The sequence below is a fragment of the Pseudochaenichthys georgianus genome, chromosome 14, assembly GCF_902827115.2.
Source record: "Pseudochaenichthys georgianus chromosome 14, fPseGeo1.2, whole genome shotgun sequence".
NCBI classification, from domain to species: Eukaryota; Metazoa; Chordata; class Actinopteri; order Perciformes; family Channichthyidae; genus Pseudochaenichthys; species Pseudochaenichthys georgianus.
Genome location: NC_047516.1, coordinates 13919011 through 13942992, shown reverse-complemented (window position 1 = coordinate 13942992; position 23982 = coordinate 13919011). Strand labels below are relative to the sequence as shown.

The 23982-nt window shown below is 39.9% G+C and overlaps 1 protein-coding gene across 1 annotated transcript; it reads left to right on the top strand.

Annotated features, from left to right (window-relative positions):
• The first annotated feature begins 178 nt into the window (after positions 1-178).
• Positions 179-23503, top strand: LOC117458413 (leucine--tRNA ligase, cytoplasmic-like). Its single transcript, XM_034098864.1, has 32 exons — positions 179-292; positions 637-758; positions 1157-1244; positions 1395-1475; positions 1803-1940; positions 2058-2219; positions 2507-2619; positions 3260-3323; positions 3694-3782; positions 3950-4175; positions 4395-4482; positions 5278-5354; positions 5654-5707; positions 5828-5968; positions 6578-6655; positions 6873-6958; positions 7173-7238; positions 7417-7499; positions 9024-9162; positions 9750-9962; positions 10552-10609; positions 11022-11085; positions 12395-12578; positions 13421-13511; positions 13750-13890; positions 14640-14780; positions 16359-16469; positions 16687-16797; positions 19669-19773; positions 20496-20591; positions 20974-21106; positions 22368-23503. The coding sequence occupies exons 1-32, from the start codon at positions 287-289 to the stop codon at positions 22571-22573; spliced, it is 3555 nt and encodes a 1184-aa protein (XP_033954755.1). The 5' UTR covers positions 179-286; the 3' UTR covers positions 22574-23503.
• The last annotated feature ends 479 nt before the right edge of the window (positions 23504-23982 follow it).

The following is a 23982-nucleotide window of genomic DNA, read 5'->3' as shown; positions in this document are numbered from 1 at the left end:
TAAACTGCTATAGGTAAATAGGTAGCAGTGGCCCTACCGTATGTGTATACAAATATACAAAATTAATCGAATAATTTATACATGAAAATATATGCATAGTTCACTAGATATCTAACGACACGACTACTGAAACTTCTTCGAACTTCATTTCCCAGAAAACCATGCGAGAAGCCTGTGTGTCATCAGCCAGGCACCGGTGGCGTGGGTTTCCCTTGTCAAACTACACACTCTCTTATTTCTTCTGTTTAAACAATAGAGTTATCAGTTGCTCTCAATTTGATTCAAAATGACGGTATGTTTAATGTTCAATTCATTTCAATATCAGGAATGTTTCCTGTGGTTTATAGGCAATGGTTACGCTTTGTCTCAATAACTTACCGTAGCTGTTAGCTAAGTTAGCTAACATAAGCTAGTTGACGAGCCAACTGCAGAAATAGACTTGAGAGAAATCTGACACAGCTGGACCAGAGATAACAGCTGTTTTCTTGTTAAACACTTCTCGAACAGACTTTCTATTATTATTATTATTATTATTATTATTTTCAATTATTATCTATTATGTTATATTGTCAGGTAAGTAATAGTTTTACTGCTCTGCCTTTTCGCTAATGAACTATCAATTGTGTTCGTTTCCAGGAGCGAAAAGGAAGAGCAAAGTTGGACTTCTTGAGAAAGATTGAGATAGAGATCCAGGAGAAATGGGAGAGGGAGAAGGCATTTGAGAATGATGCACCGACAACAATTGGGGAAAGCACAAAGTGAGTATCTGTTGTTATGAGGAGGTACCATATGACTAATTCCCTACTATACTTCACATTATACTTGATCAGCAATAGCTCAATATGCAATTGTTATACTCTCTGTTAATAAAGCAATTCACATAGATTACCATACCCAGGAATGTCAGAGCAGTTTTTGCTGGTTACTTCCTTCAACTGATCTCTTCCTGATACAATATGAACACCTATTGTTCTTAAATGTGTTTGGAAGTAGTTATGACATGTTTGTTGTTGCTGTTGGAAAAACAAGCCATGCAAGTATTGATGAAGCTCTTCTGTGGAACAGTTAACGTATCAAGGATGAGCCTTCATTGCTCCGCTTTATTCCCCAGTTCATGGCAATTTGTACATAACACCCTTTTTTTCATTTATTACAGCAAAACCAAGTACTTTGTCACCTTCCCCTACCCCTACATGAATGGCAGATTGCACCTTGGACACACGTTCAGCTTGTCAAAGTGTGAGGTAAGTTTGTATACAATGACAGACGAAGATAAACACTAAGAAATGTACTTCTTGAGTTGGCATCCATGAAAGATACTTGATATGCATACAGTATGTTCAACTTATGATCACTAGTCTCTCACTCATTGATGCTCTACTTTGTTCTCTTAGTTTGCTGTTGGATACCAGTCCATGAAAGGGAAGAAATGCCTCTTCCCATTCGGGCTGCACTGCACAGGAATGCCAATCAAAGTTAGTGGCTTTTTTCCTGTCTAATAAATAAGTCCTGTGTGTGTGGCATTGACCTGCAGTTATGGAATGTTTTCATTTTTAGCATTGCCTACCATATACTGTACATCCCACCTTTCATAAGTTGTTGCCAAATACACTCTTCTGTCTGTACTTCCCTTCATAATTGTAGAAAACTAAATGACATGGTCTTCAGTACTAGTACCAGTTCGGCTTTTTAGGTTTTTCCACTTTATTAATTTATCAATTCATACCTGCCTTTAACCCCCTCACACAGACACTAACGTTTCCTTTCTCCCGGTATTCACACATCTATATTGTATCCACCAGGCCTGTGCAGACAAGCTGAAGAGAGAGATGGAGGTGTATGGAAACCCTCCACAGTTTCCAGACGAGGAGGAAGAGGAGATGGTGAAGCCAGAGGTGTCCGATGAATTCATCATCAAGGACAAATCAAAGGGCAAGAAGGTCAGGATCGGATGCAGATTGATGACAGTTTTCACATATGAAGGAACACATACAGTGTTTTAGTAAATGACAACCATAACTCTTTTTCATTATTATAATGTTTTATTCCTCTTTTAGAGTAAAGCAGTGGCCAAAACCGGAACTGCCACTTTCCAATGGGACATCATGAGGTCTTTGGGCCTGAGTGACCAGGAGATTATCAAGTTTGCCCATGCCGAACACTGGCTGGAGTACTTCCCTCCTTTGGCTATCAAAGATCTCAAACAGATGGGAGTCAAGGTGACTAATTGTAATAACGTAACTCTAGCTAACAACTGTGTAATGCAATAAAATACGACAAGCACATCTGCTTTCATTTGACTTTTTTTTACTTTAAAGCCTTCTTGCAAAGTCATATGGTTAAATAATCTGTTTGTATGTGTTAAGAGGTAAACACTGGAGTGACATGTCTGTAGTCTGATTTTTGTTTGAGAATTCACCAAAAGATATATATGCCATGGGGATGTTTAAATCGGGTTATTTATTCAACTGTGCTTAAATCTCTGTTTCATGTTATCACTTCACAGGTGGACTGGAGGCGTTCATTCATCACTACCGATGTGAACCCCTTTTACGACTCCTTCGTCAGGTGGCAGTTCACCACACTCAAGGAGAGAAAAAAGATCAAATTTGGCAAAAGGTGAGATTGTTAAGAGTGTTGTTCCTCAAACTTTTTCAGACCAAGGACCATTCACCACATAGAGAGACAAAAGTGCATTTTGCATGATAGGTCCCCTTTAAGCTGAGTGTCCAAATAGTTTTATTTCTGATCACCAGCATTTTTTGAAGAGCTCCTCCTTTTTGTGCAGCTCTTACAAGCAGTCTTTTTTGAAAACCTCTGAACAGCTCTGCGTCTCTATCTCCCTATTCTGCTCCAATCCATGTTTATTGTCTTTACAATTTGGATATTTTTTTAAAGAAATATTTTACCAAATCTACTCCTGAGAAAGTCTGGTTCAGTGTTGTGTCTGTAACTGTGTTACTTGTGTGTAGCACTTTCCTTTCAGTAATATAAAGACAAGTAAGGAAGTGCCATGTAAAATGATAATGTCTCACACTTTATCTTTTTTGCTATATAAGTTGGACTCTCTTGCCTGAAACAATGTCATATACCAAAGTCATATCTTTCCATGGGGTAGAAGCATGTTTCATATTTAAAGTGAAGACATCAGCTAATTTTAAAGTTTGGATTTAGGCTCAGGCAGTCTCGTTGTTTTTGGCATTCTGTGTTTTTATTGTTGTTGTAATATATAATGTGACTTTCCTCGACTCCTCTGCAGGTATACCGTTTACTCCCCGAAGGATGGACAGCCCTGCATGGACCATGACAGGCAGACCGGAGAGGTAAACCTTCCTGGATATGTGGAATAATGTATTGGTTGTGACAAACAATAACACAGGAAACATTACAAAGAAATGGTTTCTCAAAAAGAAATACATTTTTAAATGATTCTTGTTTTGATGCCAAGTCACATACCTCACATCAAAAACATAGAGTTGGTTTGATTTACCATTTGTTACAATTGAGCAGTTTCATAGTGATGTAAAACAAATTCCACATAGTCTATTTAAAAAAAAAAAAATCTGTTTTATAATGTCAGCACCAAAAGTAAAAACAAACAAATCCTTTAAAAGGGTCTCTTGATTTGAACTGACATTATCTGAGAGCTGTCATTTGTTTTTCCCCCCAAGTAACATTTGTCTTCGCCTGCAGGGAGTTGGACCTCAAGAGTACACTCTCATCAAGATGAAAATAGTAGAACCATACACGGCAAAGTTCAAGGCCAAAGTCTTCTATAGCAGGTAAAGAAATACATACACTGAACACACCAACATTTTGTAAAGGATGGTCACTACACCACAGATAGTTTTGCATATACACTTAAGTGTATTTCTCATCTTGATAAACACTGTACTACTAACTTTTAAATTGAGACACAACTAAAGGGCTCAAGCCGTCTTTCTCACAGCGCCATGAAAGGCAAAAACATCTTTCTGGTGGCCGCCACTCTGAGACCAGAGACCATGTTCGGTCAGACCAACTGCTGGGTGAGGCCCGACATGAAGTACGTCGCCTTCGAGACAACCAACGGAGACATCTTCATCGGCACCAGTAGATCTGCCAGGAACATGTCCTACCAGGGCTTCACCAAAGAGAATGGAGTGGTGCCAGTGGCCATGGAAATCCTGGGACAGGTACGAACGTTGTCTGTGTTTTTCTTCAGCTAAAGATACAGTCAGTTCTATTTCATATCAGGGATTGAACCCATCAAGTCTTGGAGGTCAATTAGAAGTGTAAAGACAGTTTGATTATCAAGGTTTCTTAGCTATGGTGCAATCAACAGGATCAAGTAGGTGCCTATGTGACTAAAGAGCAGATCAAATCAGGTTCTGCATCGTTTTGTTTCTTTCTAGGATGTCCTTGGCTGTGCCCTGAGCGCTCCTCTGACCTCCTATAAGATCATCTACGCTCTGCCAATGCTCACCATCAAGGAGGACAAAGGTATGAGTCAAACACTTTGAAAAAGTCGCAGTGATACATGCAGACATTTCTCACATTGGTTTAAGCGTCATCGTTTTCAAAAGGTTTCTTTCTGTGGATGTCTTTTTATCCGTGTGTTTCAAATAAAGATAAATGATGTGGCCCTTATGCATCAGGTATTACTTCCTGCGATGAGCTTTATCCCTTTTCCTCCTTCCTCTTGTGGAAGTTTGTGCAGAAATACTGGGAATCCTCTAAACAGCAGGCCAAGGTCACCCTATCATCTACAAAGTGATGTACTGTGATGTCGATGAATAGAAATAATGGCTGTTTATTTTTGCCTGAGGCAGATCATTTGTTAATGTAGAAAATGTTGTAATTGCTCCCAGTGCCTTTTGTTCTTTTAGAAGTCTGTCCTATCTATTTTCTGGCCTGTTGCTCGAGGGGAGTAGTTCATCAGCGTGTTCCTGTGTGTCCTGTTGAGGATTTCTTTCTCAACAGCCTTAATTAGAAAGTCAAATGTCAGAATTTCAATAAAAACAAATCTCTTGTGTCGAGTGTGTCATCGCGGTTTTGAAGCGTTGTGGAGAGCATTGAGAGAGGGGGAATCAAACCCGACCTGTGACATTTATCAGTTTCCAGATCACGCATATTTGTGCTCGCCCTTTTCACAGTTAGTTAGTTACTCCAGTATGATAGCATGGAAACAATAGCATTGAATGTATATAATGCACATTTCAATGAGAAACACATGATATGTGTGTGCATGAATACATTTCATGTGTTGACCTTTTGGCTGCTCTGTGTTTTCCTCAGGTACGGGGATAGTTACCAGTGTGCCTTCTGATGCTCCTGATGACATCGCTGCTCTCAGAGACCTCAAGAAAAAACAGGTAAAGGTTACAGATAGTTAACATGAATGCTGCTATTCAGGAAGCCTTTTCTCCTCAAATAAAGTCTTCCGGGAAATAAAGGAAATCTCTGAAACTTAAAGTGTAGTTTTGAAATTAAGTTTTAGAAATATTTTTCTGCCTTTTTTATTGGGCTTTTAAATAAATCGTCTGTGTTATTTGCTTGAGTGCAGGTTTACTAAACCCACAGTTGTTAAGAGAGAAATTTGATTAGTGACACATCTGTTGTCACTGACTTTTGCATTTTTATAATGTGTCTCTTAATGTTTAATTTCCAACAGGCTCTACGGGAGAAGTATGGAATTGAGGACAAGATGGTGTTGCCTTTTGAGCCGGTAAGCTGACCCGCTAGTCTGTTTGAATCGAGTCAGAATTGAACACACCAATTTAAGTAAAAGTTAAATTCAGTCCAAGTTTCAGAATGGAGTCTTAATGTGTGTCTGTGCAAATGTTAGGTCCCCATCATTGATATCCCAGGCTATGGGAACCTCTCCGCTCCTCTGGTGTGTGATGAGCTGAAGATCCAGAGCCAGAATGACAAGGAGAAGCTGGCTGAGGCCAAAGAGAAAGTCTACCTGAAGGGATTCTACGAAGGGGTGAGTCGGTTCGGTTTCTAATAAATGAAAAAACAAGTGCACAGGTCAGCAAAACGCAACCCCTTAGTGGATTAAAGTTTAGTTTTGAAGCTTGTTCGATTTATCTCCGAGACACAAGCCAATTGAGTTACACCTTAAGGCTAGACTAAATTATGAATGCACTGGCTATTGCTCTGTGTGGTTTGATTCTGTCTACTATTGGAAAAATCGGTTCGTAACGGAAAGCTGGATGTGTACAACATGACTCGCTTACAGAGACGAGGAATAGCATTCACATTTTTTTTAAGCTTTTTATTTCCCCCCGTCACAACATTATGACATGAGTCTTGTAAAATTGTTCACATTCAGCTCCCTTCACTGTCAACTGATTGCACTTTGAAAAGAAATAAGAATTCAAATGAAAGCACTGCATGGAGCCACTCCATAGCACATCTAGCAGAACACATTTCATATTATGTGTAAAGTGAATATGTGTCATCGCACTGAGCAGTTTAGGATTGTTTGTGACTGTCGAATGCACTGCAGGAGACGTGACCTACTTATTGTTGTCAGAATTGTGAAAGAATTCAGTGTGAATGAAACGTTTTGATGAATGACTTCCTGTCTCAGATCATGCTGGTTGATGGCTACAAGGGGCAGAAGGTCCAGGATGTCAAAAAACCCATTCAGAAGATGATGGTTGAGAGGGTAAGACATTATTTGATTCTAATACATAAAGGACAAGTTAAAAATAAAGTATATCCAAAGTAGATGTGGTACAAGAACTTCAAACTATTTCTGTTTGGTGTTCTCTTTGTCCGTGAACTGCTACAGACTATGTTAGAGTTCACTATATGCCATGTGTGATAGATGTTTCATCTATATTAGCCAGTAATGATGTTGGCTCTCTATCAATGTATCACAGGGTGAGGCCATGATCTACATGGAGCCGGAAAAACAGGTCATGTCGCGTTCAGCTGATGTGTGCGTGGTGGCTCACTGCGACCAGTGGTGAGTGGATTCTGCTCACTAAATATTATACTATAAATCTAGTGTGTGTTTGATTTGTAACAATAAGGACTTTGGACATAAATGACAGTGTTATAGAACCCAGGGAATATAAATGGATATAAAGATTGTTTTTCTTGTGAGGTTGAATGGATTCATTCTGGAAGACAAACTTGTAATAACTTATGTGCATGCTAATGTTATATGTGTGTCTCAGGTATTTGGACTATGGGGATGCAGAGTGGAAGCAGCAGGCAAATGAAGCCCTCAAGTCTCTGGAGACGTAAGACACATCTAGCTTTCTGCAGTGCTTTCCTGTTCTCTCGTCTAAATTATCTAGTAGAATTGTTTGAGATATTATTGACTATGACCTTAAGCTGGAAACAAATGTTATCATGCCAAAGTTTGCATCATCATCTTCCTCTGATTTAATGATCTGTTTTTTGCACAAATATTTACAGATTTTGTGATGAGACCAGGAGAAACTTTGAGGCGACGCTGGCCTGGCTGCAGGAGCACGCCTGCTCTCGTACCTACGGACTTGGTGTGTGTGTGTGTGTGTGTGTGTGTGTGTGTGTGTGTGTGTGTGTGTGTGTGTGTGTGTGTGTGTGTGTGTGTGTGTGTGTGTGTGTGTGTGTGTGTGTGTGTGTGTGTGTGTGTGTGTGTGTGTGTGTGTGTGTGTGTGTGTGTGTGTGTGTGTGTGTGTGTGTGTGTGTGTGTGTGTGTGTGTGTGTGTGTGTGTGTGTGTGTGTGTGTGTGTGTGTGTGTGTGTGTGTGTGTTTTGTTTCAGGTCTGCAGTAACTGTTAATATAGGAGACTTATAGAACTCTATGAATGCTAATATTGCTTAGTCTTGTTTTGAGATTTAAAGACACTCCGCCAGAGATGAACAACATTTAAAGATGTTTTCTCATTTACGACTGACATTTGTGGTCTATAGATGGAGACAGAGGACTGATGATAACGCACCTAGCAACAGCCTCCCTCTCTGTTCAGACAGGAATAAATGCAGGTTTAAATGATTAAGAGCCATCTGGCATACGGTACATGCCAGCGTAGCACAGTCTAGGCCTGTGGTTGACTTTTACTTTACAAATCTCCACTAATAATTTAAGAATATGAAGCACAACGTTTCACCAACAAGAATACCTGACCAAGGTGGTGGTTGTGGAGACTTTGTTCACCTCTTTGTGGAAGCATAATATACTTTAGGTTTTTTGCTGTTGTCCTCAACAAAGATAATTGAAACACTTTAAGCTCAAAAGTGAGGATGTAAATGAAGTCGGTTTTCAAGTAGGAAATCACAGAAAAAGCATAGGTAGATTAAGTTTTCATGAAAATAAACCCATGAGCCATAGTCACACCGTATCCCAGTCACAGTTTATAAACTGTGTAAATCGACTCTTGATGCCTACCAATATCTGTTTATTAATGTGTGTTAATACTATGAATTATGTTATACATTTCTGAAATCATATTCAAATTAATGAAAAATGTCAAAAGTAAACAAATGAACATGTTATAATTAATGATCTTGATTTAGTAGTTACTGTTTGTGGACAGTAATTAATAGAATGCAACTAAAACATACCAATAAGAACTCACTGTCTGATTTTAGTGAGAGCTTACTACATTTGAGGCTAATTGAGTATTTTACCCTCCCCACCCCGCACACACGCCTAACAATGACCAAAATTAGAATTTGAGGAAAATCCACAAACAATGAGTTGCTTGAGTCTGTCAAAGCAGCAGGTCAGACACTTGTGGTCCGGCTGAGTTTTTGACAATAAAATATGTACAACTCGACTTGTTTGCCAAGGATTACACAATGAAGCCCAGGACTTATTCCTTTGTGTTTGTGTTGTTCTTGGCACCAGAATGGAGCGAGCTTGACAAGATGGCAAACGCAACAAAAGATTGTTTCAGCTCAGAGGAGACAACAATTGTCTTTCTTAATACTTATTGTTTCTGTCTTTTTGCTTTCTCTCCCATGTTTGTGTGCATGTATTTCTTTGTTTTTGGATTGATGCTTGCGCGTGTATGTGTGCCTGCCTCCTGGTTACCATAGGAACGCGGCTGCCTTGGGACAAGCAGTGGCTGATTGAGTCACTATCAGACTCCACCATCTACATGGCTTACTACACTGTAGCCCACCTCCTCCAGGGAGGCGTGCTCAACGGACAAGGAGCCTCACCACTGGGCATCAAGTACGGACACACACACACACACACACACACACACACACACACACACACACACACACACACACACACACACACACACACACACACACACACACACACACACACACACACACACACACACACACACACACACACACACACACACACACACACACACACACACACCTGCACACTTGAGTAAACACAGATTAAGCCTTAACTGATTCACTCTGTCTCCTCTCCTTCTCCCGTCCTTGCTTTTCTGCCTCCAAACAAGCATGGATTTTGTTCACCTGAGGGAAAAACGACTGCAATTTAATAACTAAATGTAATCTTTTCAAATTTAGACAAAGTCAATTTGTCGCCCGGTATTCATCCATGAAATTAAATAAATAGATTTGCTCTATTACAGACACAGTTTTAGAAAAATCAATTCGTAGCTTAATGTTTAATTTAAGTGTCCTCAAATCTCGTTCCTAGGTCTAAGATAAAACTGCAAAGAGAACTGAAACACTGCATTTAATGACTTCTCTTCGCCTTGTTTCAACCCGATACAGCCCTTGCTCTACCCTGGCTTAATCATTATTTTCTCCTTTCTTTCTCTTTTACAGGCCGGGGCAGATGACCAGAGAGGTGTGGGACTTTATCTTCTTCAAGACATCTCCTTTCCCAAAGACAGACATCCCTAAAGAGTGTCTGCAGAAGCTGAGGAGGGAGTTTGAGTATTGGTACCCTGTGGATGTCCGTGTGTCCGGCAAAGACTTGGTGCCCAACCACCTGTCCTACTACCTGTACAACCACGTGGCCATGTGGCCCAAAGACAGGTGCGGTCGCCCACTTGATCGTCCAGTACTGAGAGATTATGGGCAAGATTCACTGCATGTAATAACATTTATAGAATTCAGATGGTATAAGATCTTGAAGTGAAATTGTACATGTTTTTTCCAGCAGGATTGTGATTTCATGAGTTTTAAAAAAAAACAGTACACTTAGCTGAGATTTGCTACAAATGTTATGGACTGTTTAAATCCGGTCATTTTACATTCATTTGTTAAAAAAAAAAAATGTAGTTTAAACTTCTGAGAAGTATTATTTGATGGATCAACCATTTATTTGAACATCGTATATGCATTTTTGCATATGGTTGTATAGGTTGTGTGTGTATATATAATGGAAAATGTGTCCTTAATTAATAATAATAGTAATTCATTGATATCATAATAAGGATTTTAAACGTATTGCCTGCCTGAATGTGCATTTGTTAAGCTGTGGAAACGGTATAAGATTATTATTAAGAGAATTTCTCTATTCAAGTATTACATGCATTTTTTTAAGTAAGTCATGAAGTAGGGTTAACTTGATTGTATTGATGGTGATGATGGTGAAGATGAGCACATTTCCTCCTGTCTACAGTGGGAAGTGGCCACAGGCGGTCAGAGCCAACGGACATCTCCTCCTCAACTCTGAAAAGGTGTGTCAAATATTCATGTTGGGAAATATTCATCTCTATAAATTGATATGACTCTCTAACATTTATATCTTAGTTTCTCAGGAGGAAAGCTCTGGTTTCATCTGATGTGTCATTTTGTCTGGGTTGTTAAAACATGAAATAACAATGTTTCCATCATTACAATTTGCCGTAAACCTTTGTATTTAAACACTTTTCTTCCTACACGCCAGTAATTAACTAGTGTTTGATGCTGTTTATGTATTTTAATTACTGTATGTGCCGTTGATTTGCACTTGATTTTTCTCTTTTGTTGATTTAAATACAGGCAGACTGTGACTCGTCGGATTTATTCCACCTAGCTTTGTAATGAACTTGTGTGGGCGGACGCGCCTGAAAGATTCTGTCTGCTAACATCCGTTTTCCTTTTCGCCAGATGTCCAAATCAACTGGAAACTTCCTCACACTCTGCCAAGCCATTGACAAGTTCTCAGCAGATGGTACACACACTTTCTTTTTGATTTATCTTCCTCCTGTCTGCTCTTTGGGATTGTTTACTCTTTTATCTCCGTCATGTTTCATTGCAACACTGCAGCCCAAACACATCAGTGTACGTTTTAAAAAGGATTATTAAGCATCTTCATAATACACGGGCCATTACACTTGATTATACTAAGCATATTTTATCTCGCGTTGAAGATGATTACAAAATAAAAGTTAGCTGAGGTGTTGTTATTGAGTGCTTTGAGGTTTCCAATACATCAGATCACTTCCATGCACTGTAAGTAATGAGTTTGTTTATGTATGTATAATGTATGTTTAAATCTAAGTGTAATCAGTAAAGCAGTGAATATTCAACCTGGTCTTCCCATCAGTTGTGTTGCCCTGCAGCTTTTCGACAAGTTTGCACTAGAAATTCTCCAATCAATCATGAGTTTTTATTCCATAATCGCCATTCCAGATAGTTCGTACCCCCGATCGTCTCTCCACAGACAACTGGAAACATAACAAAGAAGAAAAGTATAGACTCTAAATGAAATATGTATAGGAACATGAGGGCAAGACAGATTCTCACAAAGGAGTCGTGAGACCAACAATGTCTATGAAAATGTGTTTCATATCAAAAGTCTTATGTGTTGTCAGTCCTGTAAGGCATACATAATAATAATAATAATAATAATGATACACATAAGAGATGTTTTTGTGGTTCATCTCTAAAGGTTTGTTCTGTTTGAGTCTATATTTGTAAGTTAAAGTTATCTGAACCCTGGCACACCTCCTGCCCTTAGTTTACCTCAGGGTTGGTACTTTTTTTGGATTGGATGTTTATTTAATATTTCTGGCCACAGTTTGTTGTGTTTTGAACAAGCTGAATAATATATAGATGTGTCTGCTGCGTCTCTAGAAGCCGCCCCTGCTGTGGGAGTAAAAGAAAGTTCTGACAGCAGATAGTTGAATTAGGTAGACTTCCTGTCTTAGAGCTCTGTGTGATGTCTGCTGGGTATTTCAAGTTTTCTCAGACTATAGAATTTTCCACAAATGTTCTGAACTTCACCTTATTGTCAAGGTATTTTTGGAGGAAAAGAAAGCCGGTGCTCTGTTCAGTGTTTTATTATGCAACCTAAGATTAAGGGGACTCATATAGTTGAATATTTAATATGAGCAAATTACACAGGCGGTGGTGAGACAGAGGCATTAATCATACCGTTTGTTTAGCTCTGAAACATAGGGGGGAAAAAGCCACGTCACTGATTATATTGCATGTGTTCTGTCTGCTATTTAAACACACCTATGCATTTCCTCTCCCAGGTATGCGTCTGGCTCTAGCTGATGCCGGGGACACGGTGGAGGACGCCAACTTCGTGGAGACCATGGCTGACGCCGGCATCCTGCGCCTCTACACCTGGGTGGAGTGGGTGAAGGAGATGATCGTCAACCAGAACAACCTGAGGACAGGACCCGCAGACACCTTCAACGACCGGGTCTTTGCCAGGTACAGGCAGAGAGTCATTTAGATAGGGTTGGATTGCATGTACCGAGATATTCAGTATAGCTTTTAAATTACTATTATTATTATCACTTTCAGCAAGGCCTTATACATTGGAATTGACATCAAGGAGATAGGAAATAGAATTCATCTTTAAAAATGAATCTCAGCAACAATGGGGTCTTTGCCATGTCCGTAGATTTAGGACTAGAAATTAGAAGCTTGGGTTGGTAGTGAAATTAAGTTTGATCATGAAAGAATTATTTATTTTTACTTGTCCTATTAATACATTTATTGTTGAGACAGTGGGTTTTCCTTAAGGAAAATGCAAATGTTCACATTGATTAAACCAAAACCTTAAAATTCATGTCTGGAATTAGAACCATAAAGAGACTAATACCTCGTTTAAATAGTTGTGACAATTAGAGCTAAATTATTATGATTATTATTATTTTATGAATTCATACATTTTGTGGATATAATGACAGAGTGGCAAATAATGGGCAGCTATACAGTATTTTGAGTTTACTGTAATGTAGTCTTTAAAACAAGAAAAGAGAAAACACTGCAATATTACTGTATCTAACATCTAAGCTAATATCTAGTGTCATAGTTACATCGTGCATCTCTAATTTAGATAAATGTTGCATTGCAGTGTGATTTTGTGATCATTGTCAAAGTGATTTTCTTCTAAAACGAGGTATGCAGCGAGCAAAGTGAGCCAGTCCTTCAGAGTTTCTATGGTTCCCTCGTAAAACCCTGGCCTTTCTGACCGTGTTCCTTCTGGTGCTGCCAAGTGAACTGGCTTTGCAGACTGATTGCAATGATTTTGTGTCCTGTGTGTCCAGCGAGATGAATGCAGGCATCCTGAAGACAGAGCAGCACTACGACAGGATGATGTACAAGGAGGCTCTGAAGTGTGGCTTCTTTGAGTACCAGGTGAATAAAATGTCCATTATGAAACGACACTTAATCATCTTTATGTCTTTAAAGACGAGGATGATTTTAATCCTCCGTAAGCCTTTTATGACGTTATTATGAATACCGCAGGAGATGGAGCGTAACATGCGTGAGGATTCAAATGTCATTCTGAGGGGAATTCACTGGATTGAAGATTGTGTCTGGGAGAGTTTGGAGATCCCATAATAACATGAACTGTTTTTGTGAATGTTTACAGGCTGCCAAAGATAAGTATCGTGAGCTGGCTATCGAAGGCATGCACAGAGACCTTGTCTTCCAGTTCATAGAGAAACAAACTCTGCTGCTGGCCCCCATCTGCCCCCACCTGTGTGAATACACTTGGGGTCTGCTTGGCAAGGTGAGGAAAAACTGGATTTGACATTATAACGTGGGTTTCGGCTGACTACGGGTTCAAATGTGCCCTTCATCCTCAAGTCCCCAAGTCTTTTATGTTTATATCCCTTTTATACGCGGAGGTAAAACAGAACTACTCTATGAGAGAAACATTTGATCTTCCCGTGTTTTTTTATTTTCCTCAATACACCTGGGATCAACGGGCTAAGATAATATTCATGTAGGTCTGCGGAAGTGCTTTTCCCGCTGCTCTTTACTCGTGTGAAATTGCTGCTCTCTCTCACACACACACACACACACACACACACACACACACACACACACACACACACACACACACACACACACACACACACACACACACACACACACACACACACACACACACACACACACACACATTCCTTCTGTTGGTGGCACACAAACTGCTGTACGATCCCAACAGCACAGAGAGTAGAGAATATTTTTAACATTCAAATGTATGAACATAAAAGAGTGCTGCTGCTCTGGAGATGTTTTTTTTTGGTTGTCGCTTAGCAACAAAAGCCCTACAACCAGTGTACACTCCAATCATGTATTCAGCCCCGCTTTCTAAAGAGCTAAGAGCCGAGGCAATCAGTGGACATGGTGTCACGAAACAGTCGGGCATTTCTACACATGTGTCTGGTTTTGTTATTTTATGTGACACTAATGCACTTGTTATCCCTTTTCTCATCCTCATCCCTTCTTTTTTCTCTCCGTTTCCCTTTATAGACGGGTTCTCTGATGAAGGCGTCATGGCCCGCGGCGGGTCCAGTAGACGAGGTTCTGATCCGCTCCTCTCAGTACCTGATGGAGACCGCACACGACCTCCGACTGAGACTCAAAGCATACCTTCAGCCGCCCAAAAGCAAAGTAAGAAACGTCTCTCTGTTGTTTCACACGCTTCACTGCCGCTGTATTCACTGCTAATAATGCCTTTTTAAGTCATTTGGGGAACTTAATATTGATTTCAGCATTGATTGCTTTTTTCTTTAATAGTTTTTATAAAATCTATTTCTTGTAGGAGTGTATCGAGTTTGATAATTAAATCGGAGGCAGCGTCGTAGCAAGAGTCTTTTCTCCCTTAGGTGTTGTTTAACAGATTCGTGGCTGTTTAATGAAGAGCACAATGAGGCAGAAAATAACAGAAAACAGCCCAATGAGAAGCTTAATAATATCAGGCATCCAAAAGTAGATTTAGGTTTAATAGCATTTCATCACCCCTAACTGTAAACAATTTGAGTATTGATTCTCAATCAATTCAAGCCATTTATCTCATCTGTTAAGGTTCAGAAATAATTAGACAATCTATTACCAAGAACTAAAGCTCAAGCTTTGTTGCAGTTTGAATACACAATTAACTGACTTAGTAATTATTTGCTTATAAAGAAAGAACACGGCACTATTTACTTTACTTGGATAATACAAATACTATGCATGTATCTGCTTGGAACTGGAATTTAAAAAAGCTACTATAAAAGAGTTACCTTCAGGGTTTCCCACAGATCTGAAATATACTTGTGGTGGTAGCCGAGAACGGGGGGGGGGGGGGGGGTGCTAGTGGAGCACGCTCATCAAAGGGGGGGGGGGGGGGTGCTGGTGGCGCATGCTCATCAACGGGGGGGGGGGGATACAAAAATATTAAACCTAGATGGATCGCGCTACATGCTTTGGCGGACGTTAGTATACCTGGGCGGCCCACCCAAATAAAGTCTATGTGTGGGAAACCCTGACCTTATTACAAACTGTGCCAAAAGAGGTCAACTTTAACTCTGCTAATATATATATATTTTTGTTCCCAATACAATTTCACTGCCCCTGTGTTAGTCATGCATACACAATATGTAGAAATCACATATGTATTGGTTTATGCTCCACAGTTCAGAAGTAGCATTTGTAGATTATCGATGTTGTCCCCATCTTTTTACGCGTCCTGCATCTCGATGCTTTAGTGATAAAACAATAATAATATTGACTTGACTATCCTTTAAAATACACTTGAAGACTCAAGTCTGTCTTTTGTTCACAGCAGGAAAGTCAATCTATTGTTTGATTACAGTTTTGAACTTGGATAAGTGGCTGTAGGCAGCTTGGAGAAAAGCAAAACATGTATTGACAAGCTATGAGAATTCGATATGTCTCGCTTCCAGATTGCTGTTATTGATTTGCTGTAAATGCTTTGTTGCCATGGAGGCAAGATTGAATGATAATCGGGGAAAGAGGCTGTCTTTTTATTATTCCGAAACCCTGTTTTTGTACCTATCTGTTAAGGAAGCAGACATTTATTTTGGAAAATGTTTCTATAACCTTGACCCCTCTGGCTGAAGCAGTCAGAGGTCATGTGACTATAATTCTCCAACAAAAATCATCTTATGTACCTTGCTGTATAGATACATGGATCATTCTAAAAATGTCCTCTTTTTTTCTGTTGCTGTTTTTTCCTCCCAACAGAAAGGTGACACAAAGCCTCCAGCCAAGCCCTCCCACTGCAACATCTACGTTGCCAAGAGCTACCCACCGTGGCAGCACAGCGCCTTATCCCTGCTTGGCAAGCATTACAAGGTGACACACTAATGCACGACATTCACACACAGCGGCAGTCTTTTACGTATGTTGTATGCAAAAGCACAGGGGTCCGTAGTGTAGTGATGCCCTGAAATACCCACCCGCCTCTTTAAATGATCATGGGGGTAATGCTGTGCAGTTTCCCAGTATACCTCTCCTGGCCTGTGTTCCTGTCTTACCTGTTTTTGTTTTTTCTTTCTTCGTGTCATTCCAGGACAACAAGGGGGCTCTTCCAGACAACAAAGTGATAGCGACCGAGTTGGGAGCCCTTCCTGAACTGAAGAAATACATGAAGAGAGCCATGCCTTTTGTAGCCATGATCAAGGTAAACCTGGAGGAAGTAGTGCAGACAGTTGAGAAGTATTTGTGTGTCTGTGTAAAGGCACATCCAGTCCCTTCTCTAACCTTCTATACCTCTTACATGGACAATAAATCACTGCATTTTGTATTTTGTTTTCTTTTGTTTCTATGGGTTATTCAAGTTGTACATAAGATGGCTTATTTGTTGTTTGGTGCACAGCTCTTCTTCTGATTGGTCCAAAGCCTGTTCTGGTAATTCGGTTGGAAGATTGGAGTCTGCATCTTTAAATATGTTTTGTTATTCTTCTTCTTTGTGCAAGACTGTAGCCAATGCTGTTTGAACAACAGTGTTATATTGCTTTTTCAAAGAAATATCTAGAATACTTGGTCTTCGTAGTCAATGTTTTTATTGATTGAAAGAGTACAAAAGACACATTTTACAGGGTGTCTCAGCTTTTTCCTTTTGTTTATTTGCCAGGTTCATCATTTGTTGTGTCAACAACAGCTAGGTAGAGCATCTGTAATTCTTTGTATCACTGTTCTTGTTCGCCATTTTACACATTGATTGATTTGACTTTGTTCCCATACAAATCATACAGATACAGATCATTGAAAAAGTTGTTTTTCAACAGTTGAGTAATTTCTTGCATTTAAATAACTGTTTCGATGTGTTCCAGTCAAGCTTTCGTCCAAACCACAGCACTGAGACTGCTCTTGTAAAGGTCTTTAATGACATCCACTTAAACACAGACAGTGGCAGAACTTCAGTGTTAGTATTATTAGATCTCAGTGCTGCGTTTGACACTGTTGACCACAGCATATTACTGGACCGACTAGAAAACTGGGTGGGACTTTCGGAAACAGTTCTAAATTGGTTTGAATCCTACCTAAAGGACAGAAATAACTTTGTTTCTATAGGTACATACACATCTGAGTTGACAAATATGACATGTGGGGTTCCTCAAGGCTCTATCTTGGGGCCTCTTCTCTTTAACATCTACATGCTACCACTGGCTCAGATAATGAAAAACAACAAAATAAGTTACCATAGCAGATGACACACAAATCTACGTAACAATTTCACCAGGAGACTATGCTCCAATTCAAACATTGAACAAATCAATGACTGGATGTGTCAGAACGTTCTCCAATTAAACGAAGATAAAACTGAGGTAATGGTTTTTGGAGCAAAGTCAGAACGTATAAAAGTGAGCGCTGAGGTTCAGTCTGCAATGTTCAAAACAACAGATAAAGCCAGAAATCTAGGTGTAGTCATGGACTCTGACCTGAGTTTCAACAGTCACATTAAAACAGTTACTAAATCAGCCTACTATCACCTAAAGAATATATCTAGGATTAAAAGACTAATGTCACAGCAGGATTTGGAAAAACTTGTCCATGCTTTTATCTTCAGTAGACTGGACTACTGCAATGGTGTCTTCACAGGTCTCACTAAAAAATCCATTAGGAAACTGCAGCTGATTCAGAACGCCGCTGCTCGAGTCCTCACTAACACTAAGAAAGTGGATCACATCACTCCTGTTCTGAAGTCTTTACACTGCCTTCCTGTGTGTCAAAGAATAGATTTCAAAATACTGCTGCTGGTTTATAAAGCACTGAATGGTTTAGGCCCAAATTACATTTCTGACCTCCTGCTAAATTATGAACCATCCAGATCTCTCAGGTCTTCAGGGACTGGTCAGCTTTCTGTCCCCAGAGTCAGAACTAAACATGGTAAAGCAGCGTTCAGTTATTATGCTCCAAATATCTGGAACAAACTCCCAGAAACCTGCAGGTCCGCTGCAACTCTGACTACTGTTAAATCCAGGCTGAAGACTTTTCTTTTTGTCGCTGCGTTTAATTGAACTATTCATATCTTAGACTGCACTGTAACTTTTATCCATGTATTTTTTCTTTTAATGTTTTAAATTTAAACGTAATTCATTTCTCCATGACATTTATGAGAGGGACTGCTCGAAAGTAGGATATTTGGGATATCCATCGTAGCCAGGGTTTACGATCAGTTTTTAGGTGAGTTGTACTGAGGAACAAGTATCACATCACCGACGGGTGAAAAATAGTGTTTTGGTAACACGGGGTGTTCAGGTAACACTTAAAGACTTTGTTATGGAACACAAAGCAGAGTAGGGGGCTAGTACACCCTCCTGAGGGTCCGATTGTGGATGTCATGCGAACAAAACATGGTGAAAACCGTCTAAAACTCCATGACATTTATGAGAGGGACTGCTCGAAAGTAGGATATTTGGGATATCCATCGTAGCCAGGGTTTACGATCAGTTTTTGGGTGATTTGTACTGAGGAACAAGTATCACATCACCGACACGTGAAAAATAGTGTTTTGGTAACACGGGGTGTTTAGGTAACACTTAAAGACTTTGTTATGGAAAGCAAAGCAGAGTAGGGGGCTAGTACACCCTCCTGAGGGTCCGATTGTGGATGTCATGCGAGCATAACATGGTGAAAACAATCAGTCTAAATTAACAATCGGGACGGAAATGTTCGGATTTCCAAAGGGAGGTTCTGTGAATAAATTAAAAATCAAGAACCGAAATAATTGAACTATTCATATCTTAGACTGCACTGTAACTTTTATCTTTTAATGTTTATTTTATTAGCTTTTCTTTTTAATGACTGATTTTAAATGCCATTTTCTTAATGTCTTTCATTTTTTGTTTTTCTTTTAATGTTTCTTTTATCTTTTACTGTTTTTAAATGCCTTTGTCTGAATGTCTTTCATTTTTGTAAAGCACCTTGAATTGCCTGGTGCTGAAAGGTGCTATATAAATAAACTTGCCTTGCCTTACAAACGGTCCATCAGTCATGCTTTTATTGTTGGGTTCATCTGATGATTTTGGTTCTGCTTTGTGTTCTTTAGGAGAACCTGGAGAAGAACGGGCCCAGGGTCTTGGATCTGGAGCTGGAGTTTGATGAGCGGACAGTTGTGATGGAAAATCTGGTCTACTTAACCAATTCTCTAGAGGTATGAATTGCTATCTGAAACTGCCCTTAAAAAAACGAATTTAGCTGAAGTCAGCCCTAGCGGTTTAATATATTTAACTATTCTCTCAAAACTGAGTAGTAAACAGAAGAAGTTCTCTTTAGCAGGTTTTGTTTGTGTTTACAATCTCAAGCTGTCACTTGCAGGTGCAGCATTTTGATTCCCTCAAAAATATCTCAGCTTTAAAGCCAAGTTTTACCACTTCTGCAAAAGTAGGTTGAGACAAATCTGAGCTCAGTTGTCAGTCAGGAAAGCCCTTTATACTTTTGTCTGCACAAACACTTTGGATGGTCGATAAGTAAAAGCCAAGTCTCTAGGATACTTTTGTGAAGCCAGATAACTGCTAAAGATAAGCTGCCACACAGAAAGACAAATATAGAGAAATCATGTAGGATGTAAAAGGGGGATGTTACTTACTACCACTGTGATAATTCATCTATAATTTCAGAAACAAATGGGTTTAAAAGTAGCTGTTGGATAACCAGTGGTTTGTGTTGTTTTGAAAGTTTTCTGGGCTATTTGTTTTTTTTTGCATCCCCAATACCGAAAATGCAACAATTCTTTTTAAAACCAGGTGTTACTTCTCTGATCTATGCAGGGGTCTGGCTAACAGCCCTCTCAGTGTGCATATCAAACACACCTGTATACACACTCTGGTGGTGGACTGATTAGCTGATAATCCCTCTTTTTCATATCCTCTAAAGTTGGAACAGATCGACGTCTTGTTTGCAACCGAGGGTGACGACAAAGTGAAGGAGGACTGTTGCCCAGGGAAACCATTCAGTGTTTTCAGATCAGAGGTAAATGCTATAAGCTGTGCTGGCGTTTCTCAAAGAAGGATGCAGTTGTGAGAACATGAACACATCCTTTTAGGTTTAGGTGTGTGTGTGTGTGTGTGTGTGTGTGTGTGTGTGTGTGTGTGTGTGTGTGTGTGTGTGTGTGTGTGTGTGTGTGTGTGTGTGTGTGTGTGTGTGTGTGTGTGTGTGTGTGTGTGTGTGTGTGTGGTGTGTGTGTGTGTGTGTGTGTGTGTGTGTGTGTGTGTGTGTGTGTGTTGTGTGTGTGTGTGTGTGTGTGTGTGTGTGTGTGTGTGTGTGTGTGTGTGTGTGTGAAACAAAATGTTTTCCTTTTGCCTCAAATCGACAATGTGTGTTTCATGAATACGTCTTGCCTCCATTTCCACAGCCTGGAGTGTGTGTGTCCCTGGTCAACCCTCAGCCATTCAACGGACAGTTTTCTACAAAGGTTGAAATCCGGCAGGGCGACAGTGGAGACAGCATCATCCGCAGGCTAGCCAAGATCAACAGACTCATCAAAGGTTAGTACGATGAAAGGATATACAGCAAGAAATTCATAGACGATGGTTTGGAACCATCTGCATAACAACTAAAGAGGGCCAGAAGAACACTATTAAATACATTGAATCAGTTCTTTTTGTGTCTGTACTAGTGTTGTCACGATACCAACATTTTGGTTTCGATACCGATACCAAGTCAAGAATTGCGATTCCAATTCTTTTTCGATACTTTTCTTAAAAAAAGGGAAACAGTCTTAAATGTAATTATTGTGCATTATTTCACACCAGAACCATAACACAAACTTTTAAACAATGAGAACAATAAATAAAATAAATGACTAGAATTTGTATTCAATACAATTAAGCATCATCTATAAACAACGTTTTTCGCTTCTGGCGTCTTTTTTGTCAACAAGCCGAGGCGCAGCAGCTGTTGCACTCCCACTTGCAGCCATCCTTCTCGTTTTCTCACATGCTCTGGCAGCTAGCGCGCACGAGAGAGGGGAGGGACTGCAGGCACAAAATGGAGATGGTGGAGGATCTGTAATACAATATTCATATCATTATTCATGTTTCTGTACTGTATCATTTGCTAGATGCACGTGGTGTTAGGTTTCACAGATACAAAGATGTTCATAGTTTGAACCATTTTCCTGCTGAATGTGACCTAAGGAATTATCCTAAACCCATGGGACCTTACAACTTCGCTTAACAAGAACACATACTGTTACTTTACATTCGGATGTGGGTTTGGTCTGCACAAAATGGAGATGGTGGAGGATCTGTAATACAATATTTCCCTGATAAATCCTCAGACTATCAGGTTTTCAGTAACTCAGGCACGGCTGCAGTGCAGGGAGTGGAAGCAGAGCGCTGAACACACACGGCTCTTATTAAAACGGCGCTTTCTCACCGGAGTGCTTTTCCCCGTCATTCTTAAAGTACCGATACTAATGAAACGGAGGAATCGTAACGTTTTTAACGGCAGGGTATCGCGGTACCTTTCAAGTATCGGTACACCGTGCAACACTAGTCTGTACTGCCTGATGAAGTGAAAGTGCCTCAGGCGAAAGTGGTGGCTGTAGGAATTATGATTTGGGGTTATCAGACCGTCTGTCCTTACATTCGTCACATTCTTGTAACGCAATATGATTCTGGCAAATTTGAAAAGAAAATCTCTCTGCTCTTATTATAAAATCAATTCCCCTGCTCAACTTCAACATTCTGCGAACTAATTTCCTCCCTCCCATGTGTCTCACTTTGGCCCTCTCCCCTCCAACAGACCTGTCCAGAGTCAAGTTAATGAGGTACGAGGATCCGGTGCAGGGTCCCCGCCAGGTGCCCATCCTGGGACGAGAGGAGCAGGGCAAGCTGCCCGTCTCCAACAAATCAGTGTTCAATGTCAATCTGCAGGAGAAAAAGGTCACTCTCACTGACAATAGCCTGACTGTTGACATCGGAGACTCTCTGATTTATCTGGTTAATTAAAGTCACATTCACTCTCTCCCAAACACATACAGGCACATTCAGCAGTGAATGATTTGTTAAAGGTTTAAAGGCATCAGGAAATGTTGCCACAAAATGGGTAAGCCATAAAACACTGACTCAAACATATAGTCTATGTATGTTTCATTATTCATGTTTCTGTACTGTATCATTTGCTAGATGCACATGGTGTTAGGTTTCACAGATACAAAGATGTTCATAGTTTGAACCTTTTTCCTGCTGAATGTGACCTACGGAATTATCCTAAACCACTGGGACCTTACAACTTCGCTTAACAAGAACACATACAGTTACTTTACATTCGGATGTGGGTTTGGTCTGCACAAAATGGAGATGGTGGAGGATCTGTAATACAATATTTCCCTGATAAATCCCCGAACTATCAGGTTTTCAGTAACTCAATAAGGTTATTTGGTGGGTTGAAGAAGCAAATATAATCTTAAAAATAGACTTATCTTTCCCTCAAGAATTTGATATGGGTGATTAACACCAGGATTTGTGTTCTGTTCTGTCTTTTCATTGTTGGTTCAAGGTACATTTTGTCATATTTCTCTCTGTAGGCCATTCTTTGTCATGTTTATATGATTGACAATAAGTGATCAACTATCTTTATAATGAAACACAATAGAGTTTTTTCTGAAGGTGTTGAGCAAACATACCACCGTGTACTATCATGCCATGGCCATCCACTTTTATTTTATTACATCGTGAGACTGCTCCCACATGCTCCTGAATGCCTGTTATTTTCATATAGATGGTAATGCGTCTGTGTTATTTTATAAATTGACATTGAGGCATATCATTCCCTAATGTTCTGTCAACCTGTCACACAGCTTTCCAATGTTCTAGTGGTGGATGGTGTTTATCTCACGCTTGCTTTCCAGAGAAATAATAAAACCTATGAAATATTCAGCCTCAGTGTTCATTGTTTATCTTCTTTGTGCTGTTTTATATCTTTCAAGAACATAATATTTCTGTTAGAATATGACATGTGTCATGCATCTGGTGAAGCCATTGGATCGTGGCCACGTGTAGAAAGTGTGAATAATCTTGTAGAATGCAGTATAAACAACCCCAACAAGCAATCTTAAACAGAGATGTGGCCAATAACTTCTCCAGTTGAATACAAATATTAGCAAAGCTGTTTAGCAAACTCAAGTACAGAGTACTTAAGTTAATGTAACAATCAACACGTTCTCACTCCCAACCCGTCACATGTTGACGGTCGGTCAGGGCCCCTCCCCTCCCCTCCCCTCCCCTCCCATAGCGTTGATCATAGACGCCATGAGAACGCTCCCCGGGAAATGCTACAGTACCCCGACGGTCGGTTGTTATTGTTAATATAATAATGATTTATTTTTTAATAGTCACACTCGATTTCGTCAATTTTC